The sequence below is a fragment of the Astyanax mexicanus genome, chromosome 21, assembly GCF_023375975.1.
Source record: "Astyanax mexicanus isolate ESR-SI-001 chromosome 21, AstMex3_surface, whole genome shotgun sequence".
Classification (NCBI taxonomy): Eukaryota; Metazoa; Chordata; class Actinopteri; order Characiformes; family Acestrorhamphidae; genus Astyanax; species Astyanax mexicanus.
The window spans coordinates 16,495,648-16,516,607 of NC_064428.1; the positions used below are offsets into that span (position 1 = coordinate 16,495,648).

General features: G+C 38.6%; 1 protein-coding gene across 1 annotated transcript in view; it reads left to right on the forward strand.

Annotated features, from left to right (window-relative positions):
* Positions 1 to 20,960, forward strand: part of grin2ab (glutamate receptor, ionotropic, N-methyl D-aspartate 2A, b) — a 190,914-nt gene that overhangs the window by 8,303 nt on the left and 161,651 nt on the right. Inside the window, exon 3 of the mRNA XM_007260263.3 lies at positions 10,332 to 10,730. Coding sequence (XP_007260325.3) covers positions 10,350 to 10,730 — 381 coding nt within the window. The 5' untranslated portion in view covers positions 10,332 to 10,349. The remainder of the gene's footprint in view (positions 1 to 10,331; positions 10,731 to 20,960) is intronic.

Below are 20,960 nucleotides of genomic sequence, written 5' to 3' on the forward strand. Positions count from 1 at the left end.
ATATTAGGTCTTGGAGTTAAGGTTGTATGTTGTGGAATTAAGATATGAGTCTATTCATTTGTATATCTTGTATTAGCTTAAAATTTAAAACATGTCAGCTTGTGGATATTTTTCGTGTGTGGTTTTTGGATTAGTCTGTGACCGACATTTTAGCTTGTGGCTCTTGTATTAGTTTGTTGCACTTGTTTACCAGCCAATAGTCTCATGTGAGGCTCACTTAGGTGGAATGTGGAATGGGCTAGGTGGGTTCCAGGTGGGCATGGTTCTCACATTGGTTCACATTGAATTCTGCTGTGATTTGAGCAGCTGTGGTTTTATGTTTTTTGGATACAATCCGGGTTAGCACCCGAACATCCCTTTCAGACAGCTTCCTCTTACAGCGTCCACAGTTAATCCTGTTGGATGTGGTTGATCCTTCTTGGTGGTATGCTGACATTACCCTGGATACCGTGGCTCTTGATGCATCACAAAGACTTGCTGTCTTGGTCACAGATGCTCCAGCAAGACGTGCACCAACAATTTGTCCTCTTTTGAACTCTGGTATGTCACCCATAATGTTGTGTGCATTGCAATATTTAGAGCAAAACTGTGCTCTTACCCTGCTAACTGAACCTTCACACTCTGCTCTTACTGGTTCAACGAGCAGTTAATGAAGATTGGCCACCAGGCTGCTCCAATTTAGCCATGAAACCTCCCACACTGAAATGACAGGTGTTTCAGTTTCATTGTCCAACCCCTGTATATTGAGCCTATAATTATTCATAAACACAGCCAGATATTATTTATGACATATTTCTGGCTCGCTTAATGTCACACAGGTCCCATCTACTCCCCATGTGCAGAGTACAACCCAGATGGGGCACAGGTTTAGTTTCACCATCACTGTTTGTAATGAGGCCCATCAATGATAAAATATAAATATAATTTAGGCCAACATTAAATCTGTGGACAAAACTTTCTGGTCCACCAATACAGCCCCCAAGTGGGCATGTAATCTTGGTATTAACTTGGGACTAGCGTGTTAACTTGTGTCTCTTGTACAAGCTGGGGTCTAAAATGTTAGCAGTGTAATTTTCTCAGGGGAGGAAGGAGGAAACTGCAGACACATCTAGAAATAAACTCACACAGAGGCACCTGTAAATAAGGAAATTTGCCCCCAGGGATTACATGTACACTTAATCTCGTCCGAAACAGGCTTGTGTGTGTGAGTGTGCACTGCAGAGCGAGAGGAAGGCTTGGGACAGGTGTTTATTTTGAGAGTACTTGTAGCTGTTGACCCCTCGCCCTTCCACACAGTCAAGCTCAGTAATCCGCCCACGAGCCGCGCTCATTTGCTCCGCAACAGCGGCCGAGCTCAGCTCACCGCACTGCTCGGCATCTCTGCTGGCAGTTCAGGCATGTTTCTGAATTATGAAATGTGGACTTTGAAAGGTCATCAGGATTGTGGTGGGTACTTCTAGGCGTATGCCGAGAGAAGAGGTCTGAAGCTCTCTCCCACACACAAACACTCACACAAACATTTACTCATGTTTGGCAAGAAGGCAACTTTCTGTTGCATTGCTGAATTTCTGATGCAGGAAAAGTCGCAGGGTTGCGCTTCTGCGAGTGAGTGAGTGACTGACTGACTGTGTGTGTGTGTGTGCAGGCCCGTAGTCAGCATTGTGATGGGGGGATCTTTTTCCCCCAAAAGTGGACTTCATTTGGCTCTCTGCTCCAATGCCCCCTAAATACACGAGCACACTTCAAACCTTTTAATTTAGACATATTTTATTTATTATAAGTTTGTTGTGAATCTGTTGTTGCTGTCCTTATTTGTTCGTCTGTTGCTCCCCACTGTTAACATACATTTTATATAAATGTAAGTGTTACTCAAACTTCCTACATCTGTGATGTGACTTCATTGTCTGTCTCTGTTGCTCACCTCAGTTGTCTGTTGCTTTGTTCCATTGTCTCTGTTGCTGCCCTCCATTGTCTGTCTCTGATGTTGCTGTCCTTTATTGTCTCTACTATTGACATACATAGATAAGAATTACTTCATTAGGAACACTATCGGTATTGTCAGTAAAACTTAAACATGAATTAATAATAATATAAATTGAAGTGTTCTGTCTTATTCAAATCTTCCTCCAACTGATTGTCTGCTGATTCATTAGATATGCGTGGATTCGTGGAGCGACCAATAATCTGCTTTTAATAACGCGTTACAGTTGATTTTATTTTTTTCTGCCTCAAATTATTTCAAGCACTGTTTGGATATATGTGAGAATTACTGGTGACTGGATTGCGTTTTGAAGGTAAGAGTGTGGGGGAAGCGCTGGAGGGGGTTGGGTGTGTGTCTAGAGTGTCCTGAGGTAATGTTAAACACAAAGCGAAACACAAGCAGATTTAAACTCTAAACACAGTTCCGTAATCCGGAGAGGCAGAAAAACGCAAATATGAAAATAATATTTCATAACTTTCATAAACTAGGCATATTTTGCCCTAAATGTTTATTTTCTGAAAGGAGATACGGTTAAATAGGCTAGATAACTGAAAAGCTTTAAAATGGCATATTGGGTGTCTATATTGAACCTATAAGTATTCATAAACACAGCCAGATATTAAATATGATATTTTTCGTGTTAAGAGGTTAACCCCCTTTTTACACCTCTATACTGTATTTTATATATGGCCTTAGGAGCAATAGGCATGTTGAGAGTAAAACACACCCTAGCTTGATCGTCAGCATTGCAAAGTGAGTGACTGAATGTTATTGTCACTTAACCTACATTTCTTAAAAATCAACTAAAATCCAGACTTTGGAGTTATCGCAATAATAACAGTAATAACCCGGTGTTACATGTACAATATACTATTGGGCTAAGCCGAGCCGGCACTTTTAACGCAGGGGAGATGTAAAGAAATAGAAGCCCTGCACTCAGCAGCTTACCGATTTTGGGCCTTTTTTTGAACAAGTCACCAATATTTTGGGACAATGTCACTGCCGTTTTCTTCCGTTTTCGCTCCTTGTCTTCTTTTTTACCCATTTTGTCAAGTAACTTTCCCCTGATTCTTATTCTTTCCAGAAGCTAAGAACAGAAATGGGGGAATTTCCGCCACCTACTGGATTGGTGTAAAACAGTCTGAACAAAATGTGTAAAGAGAAACATTAACAATTTTTCTTACTCGTCACTACTCTGGGGGCAGGCGGGGGGGGGGGGATTGGGGGGGGGATTGGGGTGGCTGAAGGGGGTTGGGGGGGATGGGGGGGATCGAACGAACCCTTCGATCCCCCCTGGCTACGTGCCTGGTGTGTATGTGTGTGTGTGTGTGTGAAACTTGACAAGCGTGCTTGATTTTGAAGGACTGACAGTTGTTCGAGTCAGGGGCTTCCAGTCAGGACTAGTGCAGATACAAATGCAGAGATACAAATAAAAAGCTAAAAATTCTGATAATCCACTGATATCCTGATGATTATTTTTTGGAGATGGCAAAAAGTCATTTTCTGCTTTATTAGCAATATTTATATCTTCAGTATTCTCTTTAACATAGATGCCTGTGCTGCTAGAGTAGTATTTCAAACTCATACAACATAATATAATCCAATGTTACATTAATACATTTGTAATCATTTATTGTTCTTGTTAACCTTTATCTTGCATCCAATCCAAAATCTTCTGTAAAAAAAGACACATCACACCATCCTTCCTGGAGCATCGCCCACAGCATGGATTGGCTTGGTGCTTGTCTTCCTTTGTACAAAACAGTCAAGCCCACAACCGCTCAAGTTCTCAAATATTGGTGACACATTTTGAAGGAGTGATTATGGTTCATTGTCTTGTTGTAGGATGTAATTGGATGAAATCCCCAGACCATCATGCTGCCTCCACCATGCTTGACAGATGGCAATAAGCATTGGTCTTGCATCTTTTTATATTCCATGCACCTCACAAATTGTAAGAGTGTTATTGCACAATAATCCTACTGTTGCAATGATTGGCTCTGTACATTATCTCTGTTTCTAATCTGTCATACGGAGAAGCTAGCAAGGTAGCAAACTGTTATGCAAACAGTTTTTATTTCATTGAAATGACCCTCTCTCGTTAGCTAACCTAATCTAATCTAATCTGTCGAATTTACTGCCAATATTTTCTCCTGTTTTATTACGTCTTTGGTCGTTGAGCTTTTTTGGCGAATGCTGGGGCTTTGTTAGTGTAGCACTTAAAGTTTGGACTTGCTAGCTTTCATGGCAGCAGCACTGCTGTTGTGTTTTTAAACCCACACAGTTCTAGTAATAAAACATTGGCCATAGCTCTTCTGACAACAGAGCACAAAGGGCAGTGCTTGAATTTGGAATGTTTCCTTAATATCTGATAACACGTTCTGATCATTTTTTAATTATTAAAGGAATAGAAATGTAAAACCAAGATACACTGCTTCACACTTGGCTCTTTTAGCCCTCTGTGTGCATGAATACACAAAGAGCAATTGCAGTCGCTAATGCATTTACAGCAGCTCAGAAACTACATTAAATCAAACCCTCCACACACACACAAATAAAGCAAGGCACAGACAGAGAAAAGGGGGCAAGAGAGGAAGCGACGCACAGAGGGAGAGAGAAAAAGAGAGAGAGATGCAGAGAACCGTGTTGCGTTTCCATATGCTAAGTGCTACTCCAGGCTAGCCTGAAGGGTGCGGGTGTTTTTGCTAGGTTTGCTCTCTGACTATGCTAATTACAGACGTTAGCGAGTGTACTAAATGAGAAAGTTACAGGGGCAGCAGAGCATAAGTGCCTGTCTCTGAATGTCTGCAGTGACCAGCGAGGCATGCAAGGGCTTTAAGCGGCATAAACAACCACAGCGCCATCAGAGGAACCAATTAAGCAATTACTTTGAATGGCATTAATGAGCGGCGATTGGATTTGTCTTGACTTTTTTTTCTATTGTTAGAAGGGTTAAGCTGTCCTCTGTAGTTGTTATGTGCCAGTAGGTTGGAAATGGATCCCTTTGCGGTTTGACAAGCAGTTAGCAATTAAGAAAGTTCTCCTTCATTTTTAATTGTATCAAGCGTATTAGATGTGTTAATGGATGAATCAGACAGTGTATTAATGACTCACTTAAGGAGTCTTGCTGTAATAAATCTACAATTTGACTGACATTCAGAGACTAGAGGGCAGGTAAATGAAGCTGGACAGGTCCTTCATGGACCTGAATGTAGAAAAAAATGACTTTGACCTTTTACCTAAATGGGCAACTGTAATTAGTAAAAGGCGTGAGAACATGTCACCTTTTTGCTCAGTTCATTAACTCCATTGACTGAGCTGTTATATGGGGTACCACAGGGTCACGGGACTAGAAGATCTGGAAATGGACCAAATTATTTCGATTGGATTTATTGAGGTTTTACATGAAAACCTTGAAAGTAACATCAATTAGAAACTGAATAACGTTCTGTTTCCCAACACAGAGCTGTTGGACCCCTGTAGAAACTGTAGAAATCAGGTATTCATGCTGGGGTGACAGATGATGTGAATTTAGACTTTAGACAAATTGCAGTATTATCTCAATAAAAAAAAAAAATCAATGTAATCCAAATTTGGTCCCACAGGTGAGCTTACCCCCACTTCACACATACATACACATTGTGTGTAGGGCTGCATGAAATATATATTCGGTATAAATATGATAATTTATTTTTGCAATATATATCGTGAAACATCCAGCAAGGATAATTACACGTTTAAAAATATCTATAAAAAGTCTTATATTTGTGATAGTGTGCTTTGTCTGCTGGAATGTAATGTTCAAGAAATAATTTAAAATTGTAGTTTTAAAATTGCTTTATTTTTTGTTAAAGCAAGACAGAATACATTAATGCAATTTCATTTATCAGTGGTAAAAAATGCTCAATTAATGAAAACCGGCAAAAAAAAAAAAAGTTTGGTATTCACCCCTCAGCCAGATGTTTTTTTTTTTGTTCAATTGTAGTTTTAGACAAAAAAATGAATCAATGAATCTCTGTTAAAAACAGGAATCTGAAGTCAACGATTAACATGTCATTATATTTATATTGTATTCTGTGCATTATAAATTGGAATACAATAAGTTTTACTGAGTGGATATGTCATAGAAAATAAGAATACTGCAATTTTTCCTTTTGGATCAAGTAAGTTGTAGCATTATGTTTTTAATTTAATTTATTTTAGCATTTAACATTGCATATCTTGCAATGCTTAAACAATGTGTTGTGCAGCCCTAGCATAACAGTGGAATTCCTTTGTCACTGTAAACAAACATATCTTTAATATATGATTAATTCATGCTTTACCATTTTTTAAAACAATTTCTCACTCAAAATAGTTATGCATTTGTTCATTGAGATGTCTTGGTTCTGTATAAATGTTTAGTGTTACTGTGTAACTGTAGTACTGTGTTGTGTTGTGTATCACAATCAAACCTAAAAAAATAGAGGATTATATATAGTGTATATTGTATTTTTATCATAATCAGTTATTTTACTATAAACCTTTCTTAGCATGTATTATGTAAAAAGAACACTAAAGACACTGTTTTAAAACTTCTCAGACCTCATTAAATATCACATTAAACATCATGATATTCAAAAGCAGTACTTTGTAAATTGCCCACTTGTCCAAGTGGTTTACTTCTTTCATGCAGAATATCGTAGATATAATATCCACTCACACTTCTGCAAATATATATTTGTATGGGTCAACACTGTAGAAATAAAAATAATAACTCAACACACAGCCATTAATGTCTAAAGAGCTGGCAACAAAAGTGAATACCAGTGCCCAGTTGCATAATCCTACCCTGGTTTGTATGTCTCGTTAGAATAACAGGGTTCCAGTTGTGACAGGGGAGTAGGCCTTTCAAATTTGGCGTTTTGGGTACAATTCTCTCACACTGGTCACTGCATATTCAACATGACACCTCATGGCAAAGAACTTTCTGAGGATGTAAAGGATTTCTTTGTTGCTGACCACAAATATGGCTTAGGCTGTAAGAAACTGAGATACAGCACAAATGCCAAGGTCATACACAGGTTTTGCAGGACAGGTTCTGCCAATTGTTCCACATGTTCAGCATTATATTCTTTAGAGTTTAAGTAGTGATGAAGACTGTATCTACTTAGTCTGCATGGCCTTAGTCCCAGAAGGAAGCTTCTTCCAAGGCTGGCACACAAAAAATCCTGCAAGGAACCATGTCAGATGGTGTCCAGCATGTGTGGTGGCACCCTGGTGAGGAGTACCAAGACAATTGTGCCTTGCCTACAGTCAAGCAAGTTGATGAATCTCATCTTGTAGTGTGACATTCTGAAACAGATAATGTTCCCCTTTCTTTATAATCTGTATATAATATAATGACCCAAACACACCTTCAAGATGAAAACTGCCTTGCTGAGGAAGCTGAAGGTGATGGACTGGCCAAAGTATGTCAAAAAGACCTAAATGCAATTGAGCACCTGTGGGGCATCCTTAAACAGAAGGTGTAAGAAGTGAGGGGTGTACTCACAATCTTCATTGTTACAAACTCTCAGAAACACAAAATATGTAACATATTAATACAGTATGTAGTGTGACATTATAGATTGTTGCCAATCTCTAATCATAAGCAGTAGTTTGTAAAGTTTGTCTTTTCTTCAAGAGTAAATTGCATTCTTCTATGCAGAATAGTACATGCATATCTAGAATGATCCAAACTCACCACACCTTAGAAATAGGGCTGCACAATATTGGAAAAACTTTACATTGCAAATGTTCTATTTTTTTTGGTGATATAAATCACGATATTAAACAATGCAGGGCCCATGACATCACCAGCACCGCCCCCACCCCACGCGCTGTCTTGTGTCTGAACCGATCAAGAGCTGAGTCAGCGCCAAGAGCTCAAAACCCGAGGAAAACAGCAAAACAACAGTAATCGGTCCTTTAATCTGACATTTAAATGGATTTTTAAAAAGTAAATAAGAGCATTTTCATCTAATTCCACCCTCGTGCTTCTCAGGCAGCAGCAGCCTGTCACTCACACAGACACAGAGACAGCGCTGTGCATCTACTTCTTGTGTCAAAAATCAAAACATTGCAACATTGATTTAATTGCCTTAAGTGACTATTGCATGCCCTGCAATGTGACTATTGCTCATGTGCACATTGCGATGACGATATATTGTGTAGCCCTACTTAGAAATATTCAATTTAAAAAGTTATGGGACAGAAAAAAGTTTCATGTTCTTTGACTTTTGCCAATGAAGCTAAAAATACCGCACTGACACGATACGCTGGGATTTTACCTAATAGATTCTTAATGAGATTATGTTTCATCTGCGCATGACCTTGTTCATGGTCAAACATATTAGAATGTTTTTATGGCCAATCAAAATTACTGAGGTGTTTCAAAGTGGGGATATTGACCCCTAATAAAGAATAGTATCAAGGAAGGTCATCTAAGTGTTTTCCCCCTTAGAAATAAAACATTCATTAAATACATTTTATTGATGAAAATCAATAGGAATAGGTTTTATTTAGATTTTTCGATTTATATGTACAATAATATATAATTCTTTGGTTTGCATATGTCAGCTCATATGTCAAGTTGGTGTTAAAGCTCAGGGTCAGCCATGCTGCAGCAGCACTGGAGCAGAGAGAGTTAAGGCCTTTGCTTTAAGGGCCCAACAGTGGCAGCTTAGTGGGTAGGCTATTATGCCACCACAATGTGATCAATAACCCAGAGCTCTAATTACTGAGCCACCACTGCCCAGTTCTTAAAGAATGTAATGCTTACATTGGGTGCCAATATTTTTTCAGTAAGGGCTGTGTATGGACCACCTTTTCCATTAAATCTCTGGTGAGCTGTCCGTCAGTCAGTTTTTTTTTGCTTGCAGCAGCACTTCTGCTCTTAACCCTACGTAAGCTGTTCTCAACTCATCACGCTGTGATGTACTAAAGTTATTGCTTGGCACCATTAATAATTACTGTGCTTTAAGACACAGCTACGCTAGACATCTGGAATCAGCCAGCCATCAAATTCAGCCATACACCTCAATAAACTATTCAAGACGCTTATCAATTAAGTAGGCCATTCAGATGCACTCATGCTGTGACTCGTACAAATCACTCAGCGGGCTTAATTCAGAGTAAGTGAACCACTGTACCTTTTAGACAGTTAAAGGTAATTGAAAAGTATTGGTTTTATGTAATTTATTAGGACAGTGCAGAGCTGCTGTACATCTGCAGACACAAGTCTACCATATATAAACCCTTATTTTTTTTTTTCACCGTGTTTATCTTACATAATGTATGTGCCTGGGTCTTGACTAAATCTGTTAACGTTATGTTGACTGATCATTGTTGATTATCACCGATTATTATCATCAATTGAGAATTAAGCTAGATGCTACATTAACCTTAACAGCCATACTTCATGCAGGACTTCTGTGACTATCCTGCATCATCTCTCAAGATAAAATACACTTTTTTACACTTTCACTTTTATTTTTTGGTATTAACAACATTTATTAACACTTTAAAAGTCTGAGCTCCAGCTGACTGTATACAGTATGTGAGTTCACAGATCATTCAGACTTGCACAAAGTGGAAATTTGAAAATTGCTAGTACTAAAAACTCCATTATTTTGAAAGTGATTCCTTAAGCTTTTAGACTGTTATTGTTGTAATTGTGTTGGTGGTTAAATGTGTTCTGCTCTGTTTGATGTTTGTGTGTATAATGTAATTTATTAGCTCTCGTGTGTTACTGTGCTAATATCTACTCAATATATGGTAAATATGCACTCTCAAGAGGGGTATCCAGTTACTGGTGTTAAAAGCCTTTATTATCTTTCCTTCAAGAGACATGACTAACCTGCACACAGACACCAGAATTAGATACACAGCGCTGTCTCTGTGTCTGTGTGAGTGACAGGCTGCTGCTGCCTGAGAAGCACGAGGGGAAGGGGGTGCACAGGGGGGGGGGAGTGAACATGAGGTAACCGCATGGTCTCCATCCACATGGTTGGGCACATGCTTGTAAACGCACATGTCGAAAGCTGTGCACCGCAGTCCGGCACCGTTTTGCAGCACAGATATTTCCAGTTACAGCTGAATTCACGCTTTTAATCCCAGAAAAACTCTCTTATTTACCTTTTTTTAAAGGGCCGATCACTGTTGTTTTGCTGTTTTCCTTGGGTTTTAAGTGTTTGGCGCTCGGGCCTGCATTGTTTAATATTGCGATATATATTGTCGGAAAAAATTTCCATTTCTATCACAAACCAAAAAAATATTTTAACAACTTATTAAACTTATTAAACTGACTGCATGGTTTGCTTCTTTGCAGGGGCTGAAGCTCAGAATCATGGGAGTTGTAGTCCGTTTGGTGGTGATCATCTGGGTGTCTTTTGGTTGGTCCAGAGCAGCAGAGAAGCCCCCTTCTTTGAGCGTGGCGGTGATCCTGGGACAGACGCGGGGGGTGCCGGACTCGGCTTTGCGCCCCGCCCGTGGAGTCAGTGCACCCCTGGACGTGAGCGTGCTTGGCGTGCAGGTGAACCAAACGGACCCGGGGAGCATGCTGACACACCTGTGTGAGCTCATGTCCCGGCAGAGACTGCACGGCCTGGTATACGGGGACGGGACGGACCAAGAGGCTGTTGCTCAAATGCTGGACTTTGTCTCGTCTCAGACCTCCATGCCCATACTGGGAATCCACGGCGGCTCCGCCATGACTATGGCTGAGAAGGTAAGGTGCTTAAGTTTCCATCCGTCACGTGACCTGCGAGTGGTCTGGATTACTAGAGCTGCAATCTATATGGATAATAGAGGTGCTAGGATTCATACTGGGTTCACAATTTGATATTACTTAATGCAAAACCTCCTGACGGGACTAGAAATAGACTATGCTGGAGCGGGTCATCAGGTGGTTCACTAACTTTGATATTCAAACAGTGAAGTTAATCAGTTGATTTTGATTTCATTATCACTACCACAATATTATCTTCACACTGTACAGAGGTCCACTAAACAATTGTGACACCATAATGAATAAGAGAGTTGAAACATCCTTACAATGTATTGGTTGTTAAACTTTATTGGAGTTTTGCTTTGCTGTCCTGTTAGAACCTTGTAGCTTTATTTATTTGAGCCATATTCATCCCACATATTTTCATTTAGAATTTTACACCACTTTTGAAAATAGCTGCAGCTTTTTACATTCTATCCTGATCTGATAAAAAGTTCAGCTTCAACCACCATTTGTTGTTATAGAGGCAGTTATAGAGGATCATTTTAGAGGATCAGTTAGAAACTGGTCAAGTTTTGCAAAAGCACACCTTATACTGGTTAGCCAACTGGTTAAGATGGTAGACTAATTAATCATAATTAGGTACAGGGGTTGGACAATGAAACTGAATCACCTGTCATTTTAGTGTGGGAGGTTTCATGTTTAAATTGGAGCAGCCTGGTGGCCAATCTTCATTAATTGCACATTGCACCAGTAAGAGCAGAGTGTGACGGTTCAGTTAGCAGGGTAAGAGCACAGTTCTGCTCAAAATATTGCAATGCACACAACATTATGGGTGACATACCAGAGTTCAAAAGTGATCAAGACAGCAAGTCTTTGTGATGTATCAAGAGCCACAGTATCCAGGGCTACCGTCAGCATACCACCAAGAAGGACGAACCACATCCAACAGGATTAACTGTGGACGCTGCAAGAAGCTGCCTGAAAGGGATGTTCGGGTGCTAACCCGGATTGTATCCAAAAAACATAAAATCATGGCTGCCCAAATCACAGCAGAATTTAGTGTGCACCTCAATTCGGGACAATAAATGATTGTGGTCTAAAAGCAGGTGTCCAACCCCTGTATATTTTCATTTGACTTGAGGACAATCCGGTGGTCCTGGTCCAGTCTTAAATGAACTCTGAAACCTTTCATTTGTGGTGAGAAAGTGATCTGACCCAACTATCAACTTTAGTTTGAGCTAAATTAGTTAAACCAGTTTACCCTGGTTTAAGGGGTATGCTTTATTGACAAAAAGTTCTATCTCTGGTAATATTGACATAATGATAAACAATATATTTATAATAATAAACACTTATATTGTACTATTATTATATAAAAAAAAATAACAATATTAATTGCTTTCTAAATATATTAATGGAAACAATATATTTAAGGCAATTTTTAAAAACATTGTATTCACCAATCAATAACCAGTGCATGTATGTGTAAACCATGTGGTCTACCAGATTTTAATAAGCTTTTATTAAGGAGTATTTATTTGCAAAATTTATTTATAGTTATATTAGTGGTGCCAGTCATATAAAATTTAACTGTATTAATAACCACGATATTCTGTGAATAATTATGATTAAAATCATGATTCAGTTTCTTTAAATGCTGGCATTTCTCTGTACTTTTGGGTGGGAGTAATCATTTTAAAGTATGCTGCGGCTGGCAGACCGGAGGCTTTTTTACTGTATTGTAAAATTCCAGACTAGTTTTGATGCTTTTTAAATTAGAATTGCTTAATGTGCTGAGTTAAGAAAAGAGGCAACGTGCCATCAGCTGTGTGTGTGTGTGTGTGTGAGTGTGTGTGAAAGTTTGAGTGTGTGCTTGTGTGTGTGCGTGGGGGTCGCCGCGTCAGGGAAAAATAAATGTTGAGGAAATTAGCAGAGGGCTCCATAGGTAGTTTTCCAGATTAGCCTCCGTGCTAACCGGCCACACATTAAACGCTCATGTGCGGTAGTTCGAGCATCTACAAACACACTCAAAACAGCTTAAGACAACATGATGGAATATGTATATATATATATATATATATATATATATATATATATATATATATATATATATAATTAATTAATAGAGATACGAACAAGTCTCTGCCATGTCTGCATATTAAACAGCACAGAAATATCCTCTAGTTGCTTTCTTGTTCCTGTGCTATGCAGGTCTGAGCAATAAGCAGAATAGCAGAATATCCTCACATAGTTTGTTCTGATGAATTGTGGAACAGTCCACATTTAAACAAGTTGATCCTGTCACAAGACCAGTTAAGACATACCATTTACTGAGCTAATCTTAAATTTAGCCTATCCTACATTCTATAGTATAATTTACTATATTACAAAAGGTAAAACTGCAATGCCAAATGTTTGTCCACATTATTCTATTGCACAAGGGAAGCTGTGTGTGTGTGAGAGCTTATATCAGGCGCAAAAAATGCAGCCCAACCCGCCCCGACCCATAAACTCAGTCAATATATAAGCCCGAGCCTGATTTAAACCCAACATTTTTTAGCAAGTAGAGCATTAAACTGAGCTTTTAAAAAACATTTTGGGCTGTTTGAATGAGCGAAATCTGTTCAGAATGAGGTTAATTAACATTACAACACTGAAGAAGCATAGACCTATTATTTAAGAAAAATGTTTCTTAAGAAAGCGCTGCAAGTCAAATGCGGACAAGTGGAACACTCAGAACTGCGTGATTAATATATTTCATATATATAAACTTTATTACAGGCTCTAGGCCTAAAAGGAAGACATACAACATATACATAAGAAAAGAAAAAAAAATGATGCATAAGCATGTACAAACATACTATCGGTCATGACAATCTTAAAAGGCAGCGATACCAGTGCTTCCACATATATGATTGATATCTGACAGAGCTGCATCTAGGGCTCGTCAGAACCTGTAAAGGCTGTAAAGCCTGTAAAGTACTTATTTTAACTTGTGCAACTTAAAAAAAAAAAAAAAAAATCAAAAGAGTTTGATTTGTTCATTTGCTATGTTGTGATTATCACGCCATAGGTTTATATAAAATCAAAATGGCGTTAAAAAACAGACGCCTACGTCACAAAACATTTTCCTGAGCTTGATTTCCTGGCCTGAGGAAAGTGGTGCGAAATCTACACTCTAGTGTGTGTGTGTGTGTGTGTGTGTGTTTTTTGCCGCCGTCATCTGGTGGCCTTGCAAGTTACTTAACCAAACCCAGAAGCTGGATGTGATATCATGATTGACAAAAATAATATGAATAATCCATTAAACAGTTATTACAGCTCGGATGTGTTTTCTCACCATGATAAATAAATAACACCCAAATAATAACATGCTAAAATCTGAACTCCGGGTTTGCTCTAAATTGCCTTCACAAAAGTGATGTGCTGGCAGCAGTTAATGGTGGCTAAGCCTCTGCAGCGGTTAATAACAGAGATAGACAACAACTGTGGCAATTAGGCTGTTAAAGACCCAGAGATCCAAAAGCAACAGTTGCCTGATTTTACATAATACAAACAAATAAGCGTCTGCATAACAACTCAAACTGAAATATATCTCATTTAGTGGATTCATATTCAAAAAATATGGCAAAAAAATTAATGGAAAAACCAAGTCAGTAGAAATGTTGGCAAAGACCTTAGTGTCTGTATAGTCTTATAACCATGCACCCTACATAAGGATGCCAAGTCTGATTTGGCTCTCATTATCTGTCTGTTAGGAAAAATCACGGCCTAACCTTTACCAGTGTTAACCAAACACACACACTGTGTCATGCCCTGTGACTCATTAAGGTAAGAAATTGCCAGACTCTGTTAAGAAATTTCTTGTTTTCAGCCAAGACTGATGGTTTTGCCAAAAACATTTAACACAGTTTTTCCCCACACCCCTGCTGTAGTTCAAGGCATGTTTGTTTCTATAGAGTTGAATTTAACACAAGACACAAATGGATCTTTGAGCAATATTAGTATAGTTTCTAGAGATGTAGCCACATTGAACAGTTTTCAGCAAAAATATGCAATCACAGAATATCCACAGAGCACAGCATCTCTACAGATGTTTAACATCACTAACCAGTTACCCCTTTTAGGAGTACATTGTGCACTGTAATTACCTGATTTACTGATGAAAATTGTACTATTAAGAAAGCTGTTCTTCTGTTGGAGGGTTTGACGACTTTTGGGAACTAGTGGCCCACTAAACTTACCCAGCAATTTAAAATATAATCAAATACTGCACAACAATCAGTGTAGCCTATTGCATGAATTGTGGCTTAAGTTGCCTCAAGGCCTGTTGTGAAATAAACCTTGTTTTTAACTATTTACCCATGACGGGTAAAACGCAACTGCACTAAAATGTTTTGCATCGCAGTAATATTTTCATTCCTACACACTGAAGTCATCCAGACAATGAAGGAACACATAAGGATCATGTGGTAAACAAACTAAAATACTCAGCACAGCTGTTAACTGAAAGCCTGAATTCCAGGTGGCTCTACCTCATAAAGCTGACTCAGCCAAGATGTGCAAAACTGTCATTTGTAAATAATAAAAAAATGTTTTTAAGGTGCATCCAAACTTTTGACAATGACTATATAAATATATACAGTACCAGTCAAAAGCTTAATTATATACTGTGAATATATGTGTATATATATATATATATATATATATATATATATATATATATATATATGAACAAACATATATATAGTACTTACAAAAGTAATAATCATTGTTAAATTATTTGACATTATCTAAGACATTATTTTCAATTTAATAAAGTTAATTTCTCTAAAAATGATATAATTACATTACAGGGGTTGGACAATGAAACTGAAACACCTGTCATTTTAGTGTGGGAGGTTTCATGGCTTGGAGCAGCCTGGTGGCCAATCTTCATTAACTGCTCGTTGCACCAGTAAGAGCAGAGTGTAAAGGTTCAATTAGCAGGGTAAGAGCACAGTTTTGCTCAAAATATTGCAATGCACACAACAATATGGGTGACATACCAGAGTTCAAAAGAGGACAAATTGTTGATGCACGTCTTGCTGGAGCATCTGTGACCAAGACAGCAAGTCTTTGTGATGTATTAAGAGCCACGGTATCCAGGGTAATGTCAGCATACCAACAAGAAGAACCAACCACATCCAACAGGATTAACTGTGGACACTGTAAGAGGAAGCTGTCTGAAAGGGATATTCGGGTGCTAACCCGGATTGTATCCAAAAAACATAAAACCACGGCTGATCAAATCACGGCAGAATTCAATGTGCACCTCAACTCTCCTGTTTCCACCAGAATTGTCCGTCACCACAATAAATTATTGTGCTCTAAAACCAGGTGTTTCAGTTTCATTGTCCAACCCTTTAATATTATTGTTATATGAGTGTTACAGAAATGGTTTTACAATGAAAAAAATATTGTTTATCACAATTATTTCTGGGAAAATATATCACCTAAAAAAGTTACAGTGACAAGCCTACTTTAGTCTTCTTACACTTGACTAAAAACTGTTCTGAGCAGTTGAGTTGTTTGTTCTTGTGGATACTGACACTCCATGACTCATTGTTATCTATTAAAATGGCCTAAAAATATCAAAATGAATGGGATTTTTGGCTGAACCGTCTCTTGCATCCAGGCAGCATTCTGTCCCCTGGCACATTCCACTGGTGTCTTGAAAAGCTGGCCCATAAAGTGGAGGAACAGGTGTGGCACCTTTCTTCATGACTGGGGGGCTGTGGAGGCCCCTGCTACACTAGTGTCCGGCCTAATTTATCTGGCAGGTTCATCCCCAGCCACTTAATTCCAGATATTTCATCATACCTGTCATGAAGCAGATATGTTGGCCACTGTGTGAACCTTGGGAAAGTGGACACTGGATATTTTCAGCCCTAGTTTTGTGGCATTAAACTAGACACAGCTCGGAATGCCTGACAGATACACTGTATCAGCGATGCCATCTGCACCAAATTCAGGCTGTCAGATTGCCAGTCCTCCTGCCTGTCACTGGCCCTCCGTCTGTTTTCTTTGTCTTGCTTTGTTTTCAGCTAGGCTGGCAACAAGTTGGTTACAGCAAATTCAGTTGTTCTGTATGTTCTGATGTGACAAGAGTACTTGTATTGAACGAGATTGGATTTTCTGCAGATATGTCAATAAAACATCAAATGGAAAGTGCAGGAATGTGAGCCCTGGGTGGCTATAAACCTTATTCACACTTCTGTTATCAAAAACCTCCAGAGCACTTACAGTCTGTGCTGCAGAAATGAACTACATTTACTCACATTACTGTAATTGAGTAGATTTTATTTGAGTAATTTATCATTTTTAAATTAGTTTTTAAAATAGGTCATTTTACTTTTACTCAAGTTCATTTTGACACAAGTTATTTACTTCGCAACATTGGAAAATTCCCCATTGCTGACTGAGTAACAAATGAAATGCTGGGGGAGAAAAAAAATAATTGTCTGAAAAAAAAAAAAAAGAGTTTTGTTCTCCATGGCAGCGCAGCTGAACTTTTCCATGCAGTGTTTATTATTACGGTTAGCGAGAGAGACGCTGTGTGAATCAGCTGGGGTCTGTGTGCGCAGCTCAGGGGAACCAGTGTTCTGTCAAGTTATGCTACCCATCGATATGTGACTCTTTACGACACTGCGCATGCGCCGACCAACATTTTTTTGTATGATTTCATGTTTTTCATGATAATTCCTTAAGTTTTTATTGGGAACATTAAACAATCTGCTTGTTTGTTAGAAGAAAAAAAAAAAACATGTAAATAGCAGTTAAAGCATAGCAATAGCAAGTTATATAATAATGAATATAGTCACCTATATGACCAAACATTTGAATTTTTTAACAGTAAAGAAAAAAAATGGATCATAGAAACCTATGCCACTTGTTCTTGAAAATGCTTTATGGGGTGGTCTAAACAAATATTGCCTTTAATTTATGATTTGTTGCCCTTTTTACATCAAATAAATAAAAGTAACTATGCAACTTTTACTCAAAGTACATTTTTTTTCAGAGTACTTTTTTACTTTTACTCGAGTAGATTTTTAGATGGGTACTTTTTGTTTTTACTTGAGTAGAATTTTAGCAAAGTAACGGTACTTTTACTGAATTACAATTTTTCAGTACTGAGTAAGTATCTTGAGATATATTTGCTATTTGGGTTTTGGTTTTGCATTTGCGTAGACAACCAGCTGCGTTAAGAACATAACTGCTCACATACTGTACCTGCCTGTGTGCTACATGAGCTACTGGAGGCTCTACTAGCATCTTCTACTTGCACTTTTTGGATCCTACTATCTCTGCCTGAAATACAGAGCCTCAGTTTGTGTAAAAATACATCTGTGAGAGGAGGCATCCCTGTGCCAGGGTTGCTGCGTTGTGTAATAAGTCATGATGTTTTGGTTTGGTATGCTGCTCTATAGTGTTAGCACATGATGGATCGTGGAAAGCACTGGAAAGTGTGGCTCCACTTTGTAAACAAAAAAAAAAAGGCACCAGAACAACACTGAGCTGCAGCAGTGTACAATACCCAGTGCTACATTAGCTATACCACTTTTTTGGATTTTTTTTCTGGCTGCTTTTGAGGTACCCCTGTCTTACTTGTTGAGTTACCATCCTTCTAGTAGCTTAAAAAAAGATGATCAACCACCGACTCAACCCAACCAGCTGATTCCTGCGTGGTACAAGGTAGAGAAAGTCAAACATAGCTAGATGCCAATGTAATTGCAGTGGGTGGTTTCTATAGTTTTGCTGTGGAATTTGTGGTAGCTTCTATGGTGTTGCTAAGTGGTTGCTAAGTTGTTGCTATGGTATCTGTGGTGGTTGCAATATTGTTGCTAAATTAATCCTTGGTGGTTGCTGAGGTGTTACTATGGTATCCATGGTGGTTGCTAGCAACCCTCATAGGAATAGACCACCATTAACTTTTATGGGGAAAATTTGTACGACAATTATATGAAAATCATGACACACATTTTAGAGATGGAATGGAAGTTAATCTGAAATATAAAACATATTCTGCTTGGTTTAACACGTTTTCGTTTGCTAAATAATTACATATGCTTTTATTCATAGTTTGAAAAACTTTAGTATTAATCTTCAATGTGGAACATTTTAAAATACGGAAAAATTGTGATTGCAGTGGGTGGTTGCTATAGTGTTGCTATGGAATCTGTGGTGGCTGCTATGGTGTTGCTAAGTGTTTGCTAACGTGTTGCTATGGTATCTGTGGTGGCTGCTACGGTGTTGCTTAGTGGTTGTTAGGTGGTTGCTAAGTTGTTGCTATGTGGTTGCTAAATGGTATCTGTGGTAATTGCTATGGTGTTGCCAGGTGGGTTCGAGCAACCTTCATAGGAGTGAACCACAATTCAATTGTACGAAAACTGTACATCTTATCTATATAGTTTTATATTGGTACATTGTATACAGCATATTTTACAAAAGTAAGCTTTTAAGAATGACCAATTTGATCTTTGTATCTTCAAAATTGTGCCTTACATGGACTTATGGTAATTTTGCTACCCAATCATGATACACATTGTTGAAATAGAGTTGGGTAAACTGGTGGAATAATGAGAAGATGACCCTGTGATTGCATACTGCAGTCACACTAATAACAGGGCTCATTTGTTAGCAAAGTTGCCTTGACCAATGAAAGCTTGGAGCTTGGATCGTTGACAGTGACAGCACACTGTGGGCATTTACACTAGCCCTTTTTCTGGACTCTGGTGTCCTTTTTCCTTGGGTTTGGTATGTTTGCTCAAGTGTTAAAGCTGCGTTCAAGCCCAGATGCAGTCCAGAGCACCAATCTCTGGTCCTCCTGAAATCAGTGGTCTTAGGTTCAGTTCAAGCAGACTCAGGTGCTGACTGCACTAGGTGTGGCAGCTCAGGTTTATTTTGTAACGTGATATTTTTACTTATCCTGTTACTTCCCTTTCTGTCAGTATAATAATACCTAACGCCTAATAGACCTACAATATAAAAGAACTAGGGCAAGGTTACAGTAATGAACTCAGGTTTGTGGAGTGAGTGTGAGTACTAATTCCACAAATGCCTATCCTGTGCTGGCCTTAGAGTTTAGATTGGGCTCAAATAATCCAGTCCGACTTTACCTGAGCCCATGCACATTGTGTCAAGGCCTACGTCACAAACCAGTTCTAAGTTCAGGTTGGACATCGGGTCAGGCTTGAGAAGACTATCTAAACTCTAGCTGGCCTGCATGGATAACAATCTTCTCATATGAGAAAAGCTGTGGTTTCCTCACCACTCAATTGTTAGTATCCAATCATCCTTAAAAAAAGAGTAAATGACTAAAGCTTTTGTGAAATTACACGCAGAGAAGTAATGGAAAAAGTGATGGAATTGCACAATGCAGATCCACAGAAAAAAACAAAATTACTCTACAAAGCACCAACTGAACCAAATGAAGGAATTAGTGACATTTTGCAAGAATCAGAATTGGAATAAAAAAAAAGGAATCAATAAAATTGACACAAAACCCAACTGCACTCGTAAGTAATTGTGGTTTTGGTACCACAGCTTTTTTAGAAAACTTAACACTGTTTTAGTGCTGCTGCTGAATACCTGCCCTGCCCCTACCATTTCCTTATGCGTACTGCACCTTGAATATACTTAGCATAAATTTCTGAGGACGTGCAAAACCGAGGCACCAAACGGACTCAAGATACACAAGGGAGCCATCATGCATATGTAAAGGCGTAGTTAACAGCAATTATATCTGTAGCCTTAGGCCATCCAGAATAATTACATTCACAACTATTTATCTGAGCAGTAATTTCATAATGATTATACGTGTATGTTAGCTTAAAAAATAGTTTGGATAAAAATCAAATGCATGTAATTTATCACTGGTTCCAGATGCGTTCAGTCAGCCAAGACATGCTTTATATCTAGAATGTGCTTCAAGTCTGGTGTTTGTTTGCAGTTTTAGCCTAGCATCCCCAATTCTTAGCAAAAAATGGGTCAGTGATTAATCATTTGGTATATTAAATTTTTAGCCAAACTGCCCCTTAAAAGGTCAAATGAACAAGGGCCCTATCTTATACCCTATGCAAGGTGCATTACGATGCTCATTGCTATCTTACACTTTACCAACTGCCTGTTGTCGCACCTTGCGCCTGCGTTGTTTAAATAGAGCTTAAAGGAGCTCACGAATATATC